We start from the raw sequence: 17,305 nt of genomic DNA, 5'->3' as shown, positions 1-17,305 counted from the left end.
AACCAGTTACCCTAATCTTAAATTCCAATTGATGTTTTCCTACAGGCGAGAGCTTGGATCCAGACACCGCTCCATACCTGGAAATTGCAAATCAAACGGGACGCTCCATCAATATGCCTAAAGCTGCGAAAAAGGTAGACTATTGTTGGTAGTGAATGATTATGTTTTGTTGATCACCTATGCCCATGCTTTAAGTTGATCAAAACCTGAACACACAAATATGATGTTGCACGTGTTTAACCACGCTTCGCTCTGGGAAGATTTTACCCCCTTCATGACCAGACCATTTTTTTTGCTATTTGCACTGCGTTACTTTAACAGGTAATTGTGTTGTCAAGTAGAGCTTCCTTTTGTTGGTATTTGATCACCACTGTTTTTTTTTTTTTTTTTTTTTTATATAATTAGAAAAGGAATTCACTTTTTTTTTTTAAGGATCGGTCACAAAACTTACCGATATTGCTTCAAGGGGTTGTACCGGGGTGATCACTGCGCTACTGTTCTCTAGAGTGGAACGGTCGTCTAGCATGTAATTAAGGATGAGCTCAGGTGTGTTTGCAATGCCACGTGGTCTAAGAAGAAAAATGTTACTGCGCTGATCTAATTATCCAGAGGTATTTAATCTCTGGGAATATGGACATAAGTGAAATATCAGGGCCACAATGTACCCAATCTTAAGTGTGAATAACCTGAATACAAACAATAAAACATATAAGAAATATATGAGACATACAAATGTGACACAGTGATTCCAAACTTAAATCATATATCTAGATCAGTGTGTCAGCATACAATCCATATGCCACAGTGCTTCTATGAGAAAAATGGCTGTTGCTGCTACTGACCAACCAAATAGTGAAAACAATACGAAAGATATTACAAAAAAATATATTATATATATATATATATATATATATATATATATATATATATATATATATATATATATATATATATATATATATATATATATATATATATATATATATATATGTATGTATATGTGTGTGTAAAAACCCAATATGCGGTACGCCAACTGCACCGTGAGTTGTCCAATAACCAATATTGGAACAAAATAAAATAAATATCAATAAAAGTGAAAGAATTATCAAACAACCATACAAATGTGCTGGCTGCACTTAAAAATAGTCCAAATGACAGGCAATCTTGCTCTTATACAATAGGTTCCAGCAAACACAAGGTTCAATGTTGGTAATGCTGTATACAGGAAAGTGCCGCTATCTCTTCCACCCGACAAAGATGTGCCACCATCACCAATGGTTAAAATCAACACTCACCAGACCCCAGATATTATTAGGCTCCAAAGTGGTGTCTTTTCTTTGTCGGTCAGTGGGTGTTGCCTCCTTTTCCCTTTTACAAGGTGTCATCAATTCCTCAAAAACAAGGGGCTCATCATGGTGTAGTATATTAAAATATGTATTTATTTAAAAAAGGTAAAAAAATATAACACTTACAATATAAAGTGCCTCTGACCGGCACTGAGTGTCTTTGGCAGTGTCAACCGTTAAAAGCCGCTGACCAGCATTTAAGTGGCGTCCTAAGAGGTGTGCTTGCCCCGCTGTGCTCCGCATGTATTGCTACAAGGGGTCCGTGCGCGCTGGTGTGCTGCACCCTCAATGTGTGTGTCCAAACAGCCTCTACGCGTTTCGCTAGTTGCGTCGTCAGGAGAGCTGTGGACACTACTGTTTAGGCTGTATTTATACCCCTGTGGATTCCCTGAAATGCTGCAAGGTAGTCACAGGAAACAGGAAGTCTTCCGGCCACCATCTTAGCTGGTGGTGCAGGAAGTTCCTGTTCCACCATTTTGGTTCCTGGATACCTGGCTTTTTGCCAGTCCTGGCCATTCACAGGAAACAGGAAGTCTTCCGGCCGCCATCTTAGCTGGCTGCTGGGCATATTTATATTTATATTTTTATTGCTGACACCCAGTAACAACAGCCAGGACTGGCAAATAGCCAGGTATCCAGTAACCAAAATGGTGGAACAGGAACTTCCGGCACCATCAGCTAAGATGGCGGCCGGAAGACTTCCTGTTTCCTGTGAATGGCCAGGACTGGCAAAAAGCCAGGTATCCAGGAACCAAAATGGTGGAACAGGAACTTCCTGCACCACCAGCTAAGATGGTGGCCGGAAGACTTCCTGTTTCCTGTGACTACCTTGCAGCATTTCAGGGAATCCACAGGGGTATAAATACAGCCTAAACAGTAGTGTCCACAGCTCTCCTGACGACGCAACTAGCGAAACGCGTAGAGGCTGTTTGGACACACACATTGAGGGTGCAGCACACCAGCGCGCACGGACCCCTTGTAGCAATACATGCGGAGCACAGCGGGGCAAGCACACCTCTTAGGACGCCACTTAAATGCTGGTCAGCGGCTTTTAACGGTTGACACTGCCAAAGACACTCAGTGCCGGTCAGAGGCACTTTATATTGTAAGTGTTATATTTTTTTACCTTTTTTAAATAAATACATATTTTAATATACTACACCATGATGAGCCCCTTGTTTTTGAGGAATTGATGACACCTTGTAAAAGGGAAAAGGAGGCAACACCCACTGACCGACAAAGAAAAGACACCACTTTGGAGCCTAATAATATCTGGGGTCTGGTGAGTGTTGATTTTAACCATTGGTGATGGTGGCACATCTTTGTCGGGTGGAAGAGATAGCGGCACTTTCCTGTATACAGCATTACCAACATTGAACCTTGTGTTTGCTGGAACCTATTGTATAAGAGCAAGATTGCCTGTCATTTGGACTATTTTTAAGTGCAGCCAGCACATTGCACATTTGTATGGTTGTTTGATAATTATTTCACTTTTATTGATATTTATTTTATTTTGTTCCAATATTGGTTATTGGACAACTCACGGTGCAGTTGGCGTACCGCATATTGGGTTTTTACACACACATATATATATAATATATTTTTTTGTAATATCTTTCGTATTGTTTTCACTATTTGGTTGGTCAGTAGCAGCAACAGCCATTTTTCTCATAGAAGCACTGTGGCATATGGATTGTATGCTGACACACTGATCTAGATATATGATTTAAGTTTGGAATCACTGTGTCACATTTGTATGTCTCATATATTTCTTATATTTTTTATTGTTTGTATTCAGGTTATTCACACTTAAGATTGGGTACATTGTGGCCCTGATATTTCACTTATGTCCATATTCCCAGAGATTAAATACCTCTGGATAATTAGATCAGCGCAGTAACATTTTTCTTCTTAGAGCACTATTGACCCCCACTAAGGGCACACAGTACTGCAGCAGATCACAGTTCACATTTATTTATTTATTTATTTTCTTTTGCGCCGGTGACACTCACAACCAATTGCAATGCCACGTGCCTGCGCCCGTCAGGAAGCTTACACTCCACAGCGCTGATCACAGGTAGTAAGACATTTCCCGATCCGTGCAGCCGCACGTCTCATTGCATGTGATTAGCGCTGTGGAGTGTCCGCTTCCTGGTGGGCACATGGCATTGCGAGCACGCCTGAGGTCATCCTTACTTGTACTAACAACCAATGCGGCTCAACAACCACTCAACTGCTATTACAAGCAGCCGGAGGGGACATGTTCTGCCAATCACTTGGGCTCTTCCGTCCCACTAGGAGACCTGAGCCACCAGCTGGCACATCTGCTGGCTGAAGACCCGAACAAGAAGAGGAGGATGTGGACTGCTCTGTGCAAAACTGCTGCACAGAGCAGGTAAGTATAACATGCTTGTCTAATTTATATTTTTTTCTTGCCTTTTTAATATCACTTTAATTGGTTCAGCTAGTGTCATCATTTGCCCAGCATAGAGAGAGAAAACATAAAAAAAAAAAGTAAGAAAAACCTGTATTTCTCTGTCATCCATTATGGAACACAGCTGTAAACATTCACGAATCATGTTACATATAGGTCCTAGTGGGAATGCTGACTGTCACTTTAAATAATCTGCTAATTTACTAATCTTTTTCAGTAAGCTTCAGCAATGTGTGGATCTTGTTGAAAACCTACCGAAGTCTCCCTTCCATTAACTACTTGCCGACCAGCCGCCGCAGTTATACAGCGACAGGACGGCTCGACTGCAAGAACCGGGAGGTGTGTGTGTAAACACACAGTTCCCGGTCCTGTCAGGGGGAGAAATGACTGTTCTCTGTTCATACAATGTATGAACAGCGATCTGTCATTTTCCCAAGTCAGTCCCACCCCCCTTCAGTTAGAACACACCTAGGGAACATACTTAACCCCTTCCTCGCCCCCTAGTGTTAACCCCTTCCCTGCCAGTTGCATTTTTATAGTAATCAATGAATTTTTATAGCACTGATCGCTATAAAAATGCCAATGGTTCCAAAAATGTGTCAAAAGTGTCCGCCATAAGGTCGTAGTACCAATAAAAATCGCTGATCACCGACATTACTAGTAAAAAAAAATATTTATAAAAATTCCATAAAACTATGCCCTATTTTGTAGACACTATAACTTTTGAGCAAACCAATCAAACGCTTATTGCGATTTTCGTAAAAAAAAAAAAAATATGTAGAAGAATACGTATCGGCCTAAACGGAGGAATTTTTTTTTTTTTTTTATATATATATATTTTTGGGGATATTTATTACAGCAAAAAGTAAAAAATATTCATTTTTTTCAAAATTGTCGCTCTATATTTGTTTATAGCGCAAAAAATAAAAACCGCAGAGGTGATCAAATACCACCAAAAGAAAGCGCTCTTTGTGGGGGGAAAAAGGACGCCAATTTTGTTTGGGAGCCATATCGCAGGACCGCGCAATTGTCAGTTAAAGCGACGCAGTGCCGAATCGCAAAAAGTGGCCCGGTTATTGACCAGCAATATGGTCCGGGGCTGAAGTGGTTAAGATCTGTGTTAAACATTCCCGTTTTGGAATAAAAGTTTACTTTATAAGGGTTCAACAAAGCTGCTTGGAGTTTTGCAAATGTACACAATGGTCTCATGCAAGTAAAAGACGAGGCCAAACAGAGCGAGCCATTGTTACTCATTTGCAAGTCACGGTCAGCTTGTGTCAAGCACACTGATTGGAAGTTCCTCATGCTCCAGAACGGAGTGGCCTCCGAGGTCAGACTATCCCATGTTTCAGCTTGTTGAACATGTCCGGAAGTAACCTTTATTTGCCACATTGCAAACATCTGGCGTTTGGATTGCCATACATTTTTTTTTTTCATTAATGGACTCTGCTTAGTGTCATTTCATATTATGAAAGGTCTGCCTGACATCCATAACCTCATTTTGGAAAGCATGGACATTTAATGACTCACATTATGTCAGAGCTCAAAGCTGGCAAGTTCCTATCGCTGCAATTTGGGTGATGGTTGAAAATGTCTCTCTAGAGACTCGTCTTTGCAATCCTTGCTCCAGTTTTCTTGCCACAGAATCCCTGGTGTAATTAGGAAGGTTTCTGACCGTTCCCTTGCTTGGATTTGTCTGCAGGCTCTCATGCTGGCGATGGGCTATCACGAAAGGGGAAGAGCATTCCTGAAGAGAACAGAGTATGCTTTAGCTCTGCCGTTCCTGCTGGATGCAGACAAGCACTTCTGGTAAGGGCTGATTCATCCTTATCTGTTTACAAGGTTACAGGGCCTCTTTTTTTCCCCCCCACATAGAGGCTAAATCCCCTCTGAGTTGAAAGAAGCCTGAAAAACATTGAAACATATGACAGCTCTCACCAGTGGACTGTAAAGGTCACCGTCTAATGAGCTCTTTAGGGAACTGTTAATTTTTATAACCATTTCTTTGATATTTGCATTATGTTATATAGATTGCACTCAGTTGGGTATAATTCAGTTTTATCTGGATGGAATTTTAACCATTTAAGGGTCAGGGAAAATGCAAGCATTAGTCTACCTTGCATAACAGAGTAGTAATATAGTTCATGAATATTTAAACAAAAAAAATCCCCTAGTGCACACCTATTTGTGTTAATAAAAAGAATATGAATAAAACCAAAAATATATAGTCACAAATGTGCTGAGAAAAGAGGGCCAGATTCACAGAGCAGATACGACGGCGTATCTCCTGATACGCCGTCGTATCTGTTGTTCTATCTATGCGACTGATTCATAGAATCAGTTACGCATAGATAGCCAGAAGATCCGACAGGTGTAATTGTTTTACACTGTGGGATGCAATACCACGGCCGCCGCTGGGGGGAGTTCGCGTCGTAATACAGCGTTGGGTATTCAAATTAGGAGTTACGGCGATCCACGAAGATTTTTTCCGTCACAAAGATAGGGCACCTTTAACATTGTCAGTGCTCATACTCGCTGATCACTGGCCGGCTGCAACCGGCTCTCTATTTACATCACATGACAACTGTCATGTGATCATTAGGGCCAATGGCAGAGCCCTCCTGCCAATTGGATATCCGCCGTGTCCCGGGGCCACAAGCGCTGCGTGGGCGCGATCCCCCTCTGTCTGAGGGACATTCCTGAACGTCCACTCAGAAGCAGGAAGCACCCACCCGGCCGTATATGTGCAGTGGTGGGAGGTGGTGAAAGAGATCCTAGGAACTGAATGATTTCATAAAGTAGGACTCCAATTCCTTAAAGACTCTCAGTACTCCTATTAACTCTGGGGGCCCTGTTCCCGAACTCTCAAGGACTGATGTGAATGTACAATGTAAAAGCGCTGCGTAAATTGAAGGCGCTATATAAGTACCTGAAATAAAATTACAGATCGGCGATCATCGTTCATAGCTGACATCTTCCATCTAAAAGTTAGACATGTAAGGCCAATTAAAATAATATGTAAATCAATCTGTGCAGCCAAAACTTAAACATGTCAACAAACCAATAATGGTGACTGTGCAAAGACTAATACAATCTTCAGAAAATGTATAAAGCTAGGTTCACACTTTAGCGGGTTCTGCGTGCCATGTTTGCACGGGTGCAGCAGCCCATTCATATGATTGGGCTGCTATACCTGCGGGATATGCAGTGAAAAGTCTGTGACCCTTTTTTAAAAAACACTGGGGTAGATTCAGCTAGGTGCGCGCACTGCTACGGCGGTTTTGCAGCGTACCGTTTTTACGCTACGCCTCGTAAATTACTGGAGCTACGCTTCATTCACGAAGCATTTGCTCCGTAATTTGCGGCCCGCAGCGTTTCGAAAAAAAGGGGCCGGCTTAAGCGTGCGTAATTTAAATGATCCCGTAGGGGGCGTGGATCATTTAAATTAGGCGCTTTCCGCGCCGAACGTACTGCGCATGCTCCGTCGGGAAAATTTCCCGACGTGCATTGCGGGTAAATGACGTCGCCAAGGACGTCATTTGCTTCGACGGTGAGCGTAAATGGCGTCCAGCGCCATTCACGTTTCACTTACGCAACGACGTAAATTTCGAAAATCGCGACGCGGGAACGACGTGTATACTTACCATTGGCTGCGCCTCCTAATAGCAGGAGCAGCCTTACGACGGAAGTGCCGTACGCAAACGACGTAAAACTCGAACGCCGGGCACGCGTACATACGTTTGCAATTTGCATACTCTACGCTGACCACTACGGGAACGCCACCTAGCGGCCAGCGCCAGAATGCAGCCTAAGATACGACGGCATAAGAGCCTTATGCCAGTCATATCTTAGGCTACAGTCGGCGTATCGAGCTTTCTGAATACAGAAAGTCGATACGCCGGCGCCACTTAGCAATTACGCTGCGTATCTATGGATACGCAGGCGTAATTGCTTCCTGAATCTACCCCACTGTCATGTGGTGCTATGGCTTTATGCACCCAAAAACAAACCACATTTTTCCTGCATGTCTGCAAAAGAGCAGTGCACTTGCCTGCGTCTCAGGGAATGCGTGCAATTTCTTTCTCGTACATCACGGGACACAGAGCGGCATATTCATTACTATGTGGGTTATATGGAGTACCTTCAGGTGATGGACACTGGCAATCTCAAACAGGAAGTGCCCCTCCCTATATAACCCCCTCCCATAGGAGGAGTACCTCAGTTTTTTCGCCAGTGTCTTAGGTGTTGGTCACGGAATAGCTTGCCTCCATATCCTTAGGATTTTGGCAGGCTAACCGGATCTGTCCAGAGTGCCTCAGTGCCGAAGTGGACAGTACCCGGGCCCCAAAATCCATGGGGTTTTGGCCTATAATGCCCTCTCTGGAGGGCTGGACCCCGGGCCCAGGACTTGGAGCTTTTTTCCAAAGCCAAAAGTATTCCTGCTTGCCGGGTGCTATATAGGTCCAGGACAGCGGTTCCTTCTAGGACCCCAGTGCCTGATGGTCTACTACACTACCCACGGAGATGGGAGAAGATTGGACTATGTTTGCTTGCAAACGTCCTGCGGCATGGAGCAGGTAAGTGGGGAGCCTGTGGAACTTGGTTCGACAGCGGGCTCCCCAGGGGTGATCAAAAGGGGGGGTAGCCTAAGTATGCTCTGCATAGGCACCTTGGTCACTATGTCTGTGTGTAGACAGGATGGTCTGATTTCCCCCCCCCCCATCTCTGGTTCCCCTGTCCAAGTCTTTGCTGGCTACCTGCTGCCCTGCTGGTCAGATAGGGTCATCTTTGAATTCTTTCTGGGCAAAAAACTGAGTCCTTAGGAGTCTCTGTTAGGTGCCTACCTGTCCGGGGGTTCAAATTTGCCGCCCTGCAGCGTTGCTCGATCCTCCCTACCTGCCTCTGTAGCGCCTGCGCGCGTCTCCATGTGTCTCTCTCCTTCTGACAGGCGCGCGCGCGTGCGCGGGCACGCCAAAATAGACGGTTTCGCGCCGTTCGGGGAGGAGGGGGCGGAGAGAGCGCAGGAAGAGGCGTGCCTTTGCGTCTGTTAAGAACAGACAGGCTGCATTTCATGGCTCAGTCTGAGCTGGATGCTGGAGGAGAGGGGACGCAGAGCGGCACTCCGGTGACCCCCGGTGGCAGGAAAGGGGTAGTACATCCTAGGCCTTGGCCTAGTTTCTTTCTACAGCCAAAAATTCCCCTTTGCAGCAGGTTGGAGGCCGCAAAGGATATCTGGTGGGGCCGTGTGTTTTAAAAAAAAAAAAGAAAAAAGAAAAAAGAATATATACATTCTATTTAAAGGAACATAATATCATAGTAAAAAAAAAAAAAAGAGATTTTTTTTCCTTTGTTTTTTGAATAAACATACTCGGCCTCACCAGGGTTTTGGACACTAGTAATCCTGCTGTTCCTAAACCTCTTAACTATTCCTAGCTGCAAACAGTCAGTTGTTGCATGCAGGGGTACCTCGGTATTGTACTATGGCTCCCAAAGGCTCAGGATCAAAAGGGGCAAAAAATGCCAAAAAACAAAAGGGCTCCCCCTCGGATTCTGAGGACATGAGTCAGGCTATGCCGGTACTCTCCCCACCTAGTAGCCAAGTTGTGGCCGCCTTGGTTGAGCCAATAGGGGGTCTGGTGCGGCGGCTGGCCCAGATCCACCCAACCCTGTGTTTGTCACAGAGGAAATGCTAGCTGCCTCTTTGGGTGGCTAGAGGAAAGATTGGCGGCTATGTTCGCTAAGTCTTTACCAGGCAAGAAACGGACTAGATCCCCTTCGCCTAAATTTGTATCCTCAGATGCTGAAATTCTCTCGCCGGAGGAATTAGAGTTTCAGGAGGACCTACTGGTCGAGAATCCAGAGGGTTCAGAAATTGAGGAATCTACTGTTGAAGAACCATTCTCAGCCTCCCAAGCGGAGAGTCTGTGGGTCCAGTCTTTGACAGACATGGTTCACTCAAGCATTTAAGTTGCCTTTACCGGAGCGCCGGGGTCCGGTAGTTTCCTCTTTGGGCTCTTAAGGGCGCCCTTGAACAACGCAGTTTTTCCGGTCCATTCCTCTTTTGGAGGAATTAATTTTCCAGGATTGGGTACGACCAGACAGAATGTTTCTGCCGCCTAAAAAATTTTTCTGTTATCTACCCGTTGGAAGAGAAGTTTGCCAAAAGATGGGCGCTCCCAGCTGTGGATGCTGCCATCTCGTGTGTGAATAAATCACTAACTTGCCCGGTAGAAAACATTCAAATGTTTAAAGACGCGGTTGATAAACGTTTGGAGACTCTTTTAAAAGCTTCCTTTGCTACAGCAGGGGCAGTGGTACAGCCAGCAGTTGCTCCTATCGGAATCTGTCAAGCTTTAAAGGACCAGACTAAACAGATGCTTAAGGACATCCCTGCCCAGCAGGCAGAGGAGCTATCTGATATACCCAGAGCTCTATGCTTTGCGGTGGATGCTATAAAGGACTCTATTCAGCAGGCGTCTCGTTTATCACTATTTTTAGTGCATATGAGAAGACTCTTATGGTTAAAAAACTGGGCGGCCGAGCCCCCGTGCAAAAAGCTTCTGGCAGGTTTTCCCTTCCATGGAGGGCGACTCTTCGGAGAAGATCTGGATAAATACATTCAGACTATTTCGAGTGGTAAGAGTACGCTTTTACCAGTCAAAAAGAAGTTTTCGGGGGCCTACACGTAAAAGGCAGCTTTCTCCGGCTTCGGGGCCCTCAAATTCCAGGGCAGTACCGACGGCCTCCTGTACGATCAAACTTTAACAGCAAAGCGCAGGGACAGGCCTCTGGCGGCAAGAAACCTTGGTATCGCAAACCAGCTAAGCCAGCCCCTAAGTCTGCCTTATGAAGAGGCGCCCCCACCCATGAGGGTGGGGGGAAGGCTTCACCTCTTTGCAGAGGTTTGGAAGCCAACATCCCCGACGAATGGGTCCGGTCTACTGTGGCCGCAGGTTACAGATTAGAGTTTCTAAAAATCCCTCTCCTCATTACCAGGAGTCAAGAGTACCAGGCGACCCTGTGAAAAAAGCCGCATTGATAGCGGCATTGAATCATCTGCTATGCCAAAAAGGTGATAGTAGAAGTACCAGTCCGGGAACAGGGATTGGGGTTCTACTCCAACCTTGTTTATCATCCCAAAGCCCAACGGCGATGTTCAGGCCAATTTTGGACTTAAAGGGAGTAATGCGTACCTAAAGGTCCACCCATTCCGGTGGAAACTATTCGGTCAGCTGTCGCCGTGCTCCAGAAGGACGACTTTATGGCGTCCATAGACATAAAGGATGCTTGCCTTCATGTGCCAATTTTTCAGCCACATCAAGTATTTCTACGCTTCTCGGTGGCTCAACGTCATTATCCAATTTATGGCGCTCCCCTTTCGGGTTGGTTACGGCCCCCCCGGGGTATTCACGAAGGTCCTAGCCCCCAATCCTAGCCAATCTAAGGGACCCAAGGGGTCACGGTCTTGGCTTACCCTGGACGACTCTTGGTTGTAGACCAACTCGTCTCCTGGCCTGGAGCGAGCAGTGGCCCCTCACAGTTCAGTACCTCGAAAGGTTCGGCTGGGTCCTAAATCGAGAAAAGTCAGCATTCCTGCCCACAAGGCAGCTGGAAATATCTCGGCATGAGATTGGATACAGACACAAAAGGTGTTCCACCCCTATTAAAGGTCAAGGCCATCAAAGAGCTAATACAAATAGTTCTAAGAAAGAAAAGGCCAACTGTTCGTCTATGTATGCGACTACTAGGCAAGATGGTGGCCACATTCGAGGCGGTCTCCGTACGCTCAGAGCCACACTCGCATCCTGCAGGCAGCCATCCTGTCAGCATGGAGCAAGAGGCCTCAGGCCTTAGAAATTCCTTTGCCACTCTCGCCAAGAGTGCGGCAAAGTCTATCTTGGTGGTTAAACCCCTCAGAATCTCCTGAAGGGAAAGACTTTCAGTCCTGTGAACTGGAAAATAGTAACCACAGACGCCAGCCTGATTGGCTGGGGAGCAATATTGGAGGGTTTGCACTCGCCAGGGCACTTGGGCAGCGGCAGCAGAAGCAGTTTGCCCATCAATATCTTGGAGCTCAGAGCTGCTCGACTAGCCCTCAGGGCTTGGACGTCCAAACTGCAGGGGTTCCGGTGAGAATACATCGGACAATGCCACGGCGGTGGCATACATAAATCACCAAGGAGGGAAACCAAGAGTCAAGCCGCTCAGAGAGAAGTGAGCTTGATTTTCTTGTGGGCAGAAGCCCATGTGCCCTGCATATCGGCTATATTCATTCCCGGAGTGGGACAACCTACAGGCGGACTTCTTAAGTCGCCAGACTCTGTTGCCGGGGGAGTGGTCTCTGCATCCACAGGTCTTTCAGACACTCTGCCAGAAATGGGGAGTGCCGGACGTGGATATCATGGCATCGAGACTGTACAAGAAGCTAGACAGGTTCATGTCCGCACAAGGGATCCCAGGGCCTGCGGAACCGATGCGTTAGTTTGCCCTTGGCATCAGTTTCAAACTTCTTTATGCATTTCCCCCGCTCCAGTTACTACCCCGCCTGCTGCGCAGGATCAGGGTGGAGCACATACCAGTTATCCTGGTAGCTCCAGCATGGCCCAGAAGGGCATGGTATTCACTAATCCTAAAGATGGTAGTGGGAGACCTTGGACTCTTCCTCTACGGCCAGACCTGCTATCGCAAGGTCCGATCTCCCACCCTGCCTTACGGCATCTAAATTGACGGCCTGGAAGCTGAATCCCTGATTCTCAGGGGTAGAGGTCTGTCTCAGAGAGTAATCTCTACCCTAATCAGAGCCAGGAAACCGGTCTCTAGGGTGATTTATTACAGGGTCTGGAAGGCCTATGTAGGCTGGTGTGAGTCCAAGCGATGGCTTTCTCGGAAGTTTACCATCGATAGAGTATTAAGTTTTCTCCAGCTAGGAGTGGATAGAGGACTGGCATTAAGCACAATCAAAGGACAGATTTCAGCTTTGTCAGTATGGTTTCAGCGGCCGCTGGCCACCCACTCGCTGGTTAAGACCTTCATGCAGGGGGGTCTTACGTATTAATACTCCAGTTAAATCCCCGCTTTGTCCGTGGGATTAATTCTTGTTCTGTCAAGTTTACAGAAACAACCTTTTGAGCCGTTGGCTGAAATTCCTTTGGTTTTACTGACAAGGAAGTTAGTATTTTTGGTCGCCATGGTTTCCGCCAGAAGAGTATCGGAACTGGCAGCCTTATCCTGTAAGGAACCATATCCTTATTTTACATAAGGACAGGGTCGTTCTCCGCCCTCATCCTTCCTTCCTACCAAAGGTTATATCCAGTTTTCATCTAAACCAGGATTTGGTATTACCATCCTTCTTCCCTAAACCTACTTCCAGAAAGGATGGGGTTGCTGCATACCTTGGATATTGTCAGGGCCATGAAGGCCTATCTTAAAGCTACAGAGAAGATCCGGAAAACAGATGTGTTGTTCATTTTACCGGATGGGCCCAAGAAGGGGCAGGCAGCTGCAAAATCCACCATCTCGAGATGGATTAAACAGTTAATCACTCAGGCCTACGGCTTGAAAGGGTTTGCCTCCTCCGTTATCATTAAAGGCTCATTCTACTAGGGCCATGGGCGCCTCCTGGCAGCACACCACCAGATCTCTATGGCTCAAGTTTGCAAGGCGGCAACCTGGTCTTCTGTCCACACGTTTACAAATTCTACCAGTTGGACGTAAGAAGGAATACTGATACAGCCTTTGGGCAGGCAGTGCTGCAGGCTGCAGTTTGAGACCCTCGGATTCCGGGGGGCTCCCTTTTGAGTTAAATTTAAAAAATATTTTTTCTCAACTAAGTTGGATTTATTATGATTTGAGTATATCTCTAAATTAAATCCTTTTGTCTTGGGAAGATGTTCTCCCTCCCCTCATTGTAAGCATTGCTTTGGGACATCCCACATAGTAATGAATATGCCGCTCTGTGTCCCGTGATGTACGAGAAAGAAAAAGGGATTTTTAATACAGCTTACCTGTAAAATCCTTTTCTTGGAGTACATCACGGGACACAGAGCTCCCACCCCTCTTTTGGGGACCATTTTTGGGAGGCATACGCTTGCTACAAAACTGAGGTACTCCTCCTATGGGAGGGGGTTATATAGGGAGGGGCACTTCCTGTTTGAGATTGCCAGTGTCCATCACCTGAAGGTACTCCATATAACCCACATAGTAATGAATATGCCGCTCTGTGTCCCGTGATGTACTCCAAGAAAAGGATTTTACAGGTAAGCTGTATTAAAAATCCCTTTTTTACACTCGTTCCTGGACCCACCTAGTGGTGTTCAAAAGTTCAGAGGTGGCAACAGAATAATATTAGTTCATATTTATTAACTTAATATTGTTAATTGTTAATATCTTGATTATTGTATAAATAGACAAAACTGGTCAGTTCAAGAATATTCACCCAAGATATTACAACTTTTGTAAGTGGAAACCGCACCTTCCTTCTACTAATTTACTGAAGCTTCCTCCGCCCTTCTCCTGACTCTGCTTGTTTCTGAGCCAGGGGGGAGTGAGGCCAGGAAAAGACAGCCCTGTGGATTGCACCATTAAACATAAATCGGCAAAAGTAACAGTATTACAATAGATTGATATACAGTGGATGTAAAAAGTCTACACACCCCTGTTTAAATATCAGGTTTCTGTGATGTAAAAAAATGAGACAAAGATAAATCATTTCAGAAATGTTCCCATCTTTTTTAATGTGACCTATAAACGGTACAACTCATTTGAACAACAAACTGAAATCTTTTAGGTGGAGGAAAGTAAAAAAAAAAAATTAATATGGTTGCATGAGTGTGCACACCCTTAAACTAATACTTTGTTGAAGCACCTTTTGATTTTATTGCAGCCCTCATTCTTTTTGGGTATGAGTCTATCAGCATGGCACATCTTGACTTGGCAACATTTGCCAACTCTTTGCAAAAACACTCCAAATCTGTCAGATTGCGAGGGCATCTCCTGTGCACAGCCCTCTTCAGATCACCACACAGATTTTCAATCCGATTCAGGTCTGGGCTCTGGCTGAGCCATTTTAAAACTTTAATCTTCTTCTGGTGAAGCCATTCCTTTGTTGATTTGGATCTATGTTGTGGGTCGTTGTCCTGCTGAAAAATTGAAGATGAAGCCTGAAGGTTTTGTGCCAATATTGACTAGTGTTTGGAACTGTTCATCATTCCCTCTACCTTGACTAAGGCCCCTTTCAGACTGGGGCGGGAGCTGCGGTGGCGGTATAACGCCGCTAAAAATAGCGGCGCTATACCGCCGGAATTGCCGCGGGTATCAGCCGCTAGCGGTGCGGTATTAACCCCCGCTAGCGGCCGATAAAGAGTTAATATCGCCCGCAATGCGCCTCTATAGAGGCGCATTGCGGGCGGTATTGCCGCGGTTCCCATTGTTTTCAATGGGAAGGAGCGGTATACACGCCGCTCCTCTCACCGCTCCAAAGATGCTGCTGACAGGAGATTTTTTTGTCTCCCGCCAGCGCATCGCCTCAGTGTGAAAGCCCTCGGGCTTTCACATTGAGTCTGCAGTGCAGGAGTTTTTCAGGCGGTATAGCAGCGCTATTTTTAGCGCTTTACCGCCTGAAAAACTCCTCAATGTGAAAGGGGCCTAAGGCCCCTGTTACAGCTGAAGAGAAACAGCCCCAAAGCATGATGCTGCCACCACCATGCTTCATGGTGGGTATGGTGTTCTTTTGGTGATGTGCAGTGTCGTTTTTGCGCCAAACAAATCTTTTGAAATTATGGCCAAAAAGTTCATACTTGGTTTCATCAGACCATAACACATTTTCTCATGTGCTTTTGGGAGACTTCAGATGTGTTTTTGCAAAATGTTGCCAAACTTGGATGTTTTTCTTCATAAGACAAGGCTTCCACTCTACACTATAGCCCATATGGAGAATACGGGAGATTGTTGTCACATGTACCACACAGCCAGGACTTGTGAGATATTCCTGCAGCTCCTTTAATGTTGCTGTAGGCCTCTTGGCAGCCTCCCTGACAAGTTTTCTTCTCGTATTTTCCTAAATTTTTGAGGGACGTTCAGTTCTTGGTAATGTTCCTGTTGTACCATATTTTCTTCACTTGGTGATGACTGTGTTCACTGTGTTCCATGGTATATTTAATGCCTTGAAATGTATTTTGTTATAAGAGTGTGTGCACACTTATGCAACCGCATTATTTTTAGTTTTTTTATCCCCCACCCTAAAATATTTCAGTTTGTTTTTTAATTGAGTTGTACAGTTTATAGGTCACATTAAAGGTGGAAAAAGTTCTGAAATGATTTATCTTTGTCTAATATTTTTTTAATTTTTTACATGACAGAAACCTGACATTTTAACAGGGGTGTGTATACTTTTTCTATCCACTGTACATGAAGTTTTTTTCCTGTACTTACTGTATTTTTTTATTTTATTTCAGTGAATGTGGGACAGATCTGTTGGACTCCGTGGATAATTATGCTGTGCTGCAGCTTGACATTGTGTGGTGTTACTTTCGCCTGGGTCAGTTAGACTGCTTGGATGACGCAGACTCAAAACTAAATATGTCCCAGAGGTGCTTCAATAAATGCTATGGAGAGAATCATGAACGGCTTGTCAACATAAAAGTATGTTTTCTCTTAGAATTTAGTGAGGCTCTTGTATTCTTAGTTTCATTCTTCATTATTACATCTCTGTGTTATGCTTTCAGTTGTAGTTCTAATCCAAAGGTTTACATCAGCAGACAACCCCGCTCAACACTACGTCACTTGGGTGCATGACCCTTTTTATAGCCACTCCACCAACATGCATGTCTCTAATCACTCTTACTGAATTGATGTATATGATCCCAGGTCCTTCCAGCAAAAGCAAGAGCTCTGCAGACAGCTAATAGCGTGAACTTTGCAGATTGAAAGGGGGTGTGTGGAGTCTGCTGCTCTCACAGAGTGAAGAGCCTTCTCCGAAGTCTTAGGCCTATTCCTGGGACTGTTGCTTTTGCTAGGGAGCAATTAAAAGCCTATAGACAGTAAAACTCTTAAAGGGTCACTAAAGGAATTTTTTTTTTTTTTTTTTTAGATAATTAGCTCCCTTTACCTTACTGCAGTCCTGGTTTCATGTCCTCATTGCTCGTTTTTGCTCTGATGTTGCTGTAATACTACTCTGTTCTGGACACTTCCTGGTTGTCTGGCTCCGTATGAAAAAAGTCATGGGAGAGTTTAGTTTTCCTAGCCATGACTCTCTATGGCACTGTCCAGCACAGAGGCATAAAATAACATGCAAAGACTAAACTAGTTTCAGTTTCGTTTTTGCATCTAAGAGGCACATTATATGATTGATTTTTATCTATTTTTAATTGTTTTTAAAAGGAATCAGTTAACTATTATGTCTCCATACCCTGTAAACAGTCATTTCAGCAAAAAAAATGTTTTCCTTTCGTGATCCTTTAATTTATTTCAATGCTACTGTTTAATGTTTCTACTTTTTTGTTTAAACTTAATTTGAGCTTAAAAGCTG

General features: G+C 44.8%; 1 protein-coding gene across 1 annotated transcript in view; it reads left to right on the top strand.

Annotated features, from left to right (window-relative positions):
- NUB1 (negative regulator of ubiquitin like proteins 1) overlaps positions 1 to 17,305 on the top strand; it is a 98,523-nt gene that overhangs the window by 43,673 nt on the left and 37,545 nt on the right. The window contains exons 7-9 of the mRNA XM_040352751.1: positions 46 to 134; positions 5,483 to 5,589; positions 16,233 to 16,419. Of these exons, the coding sequence (XP_040208685.1) occupies positions 46 to 134; positions 5,483 to 5,589; positions 16,233 to 16,419 (383 nt within the window). The remainder of the gene's footprint in view (positions 1 to 45; positions 135 to 5,482; positions 5,590 to 16,232; positions 16,420 to 17,305) is intronic.

The sequence above is a fragment of the Rana temporaria genome, chromosome 5 (genome assembly GCF_905171775.1).
Source record: "Rana temporaria chromosome 5, aRanTem1.1, whole genome shotgun sequence".
In the NCBI taxonomy this organism is placed as follows: domain Eukaryota; kingdom Metazoa; phylum Chordata; class Amphibia; order Anura; family Ranidae; genus Rana; species Rana temporaria.
This window is presented reverse-complemented; position numbering and strand designations above follow the sequence as displayed.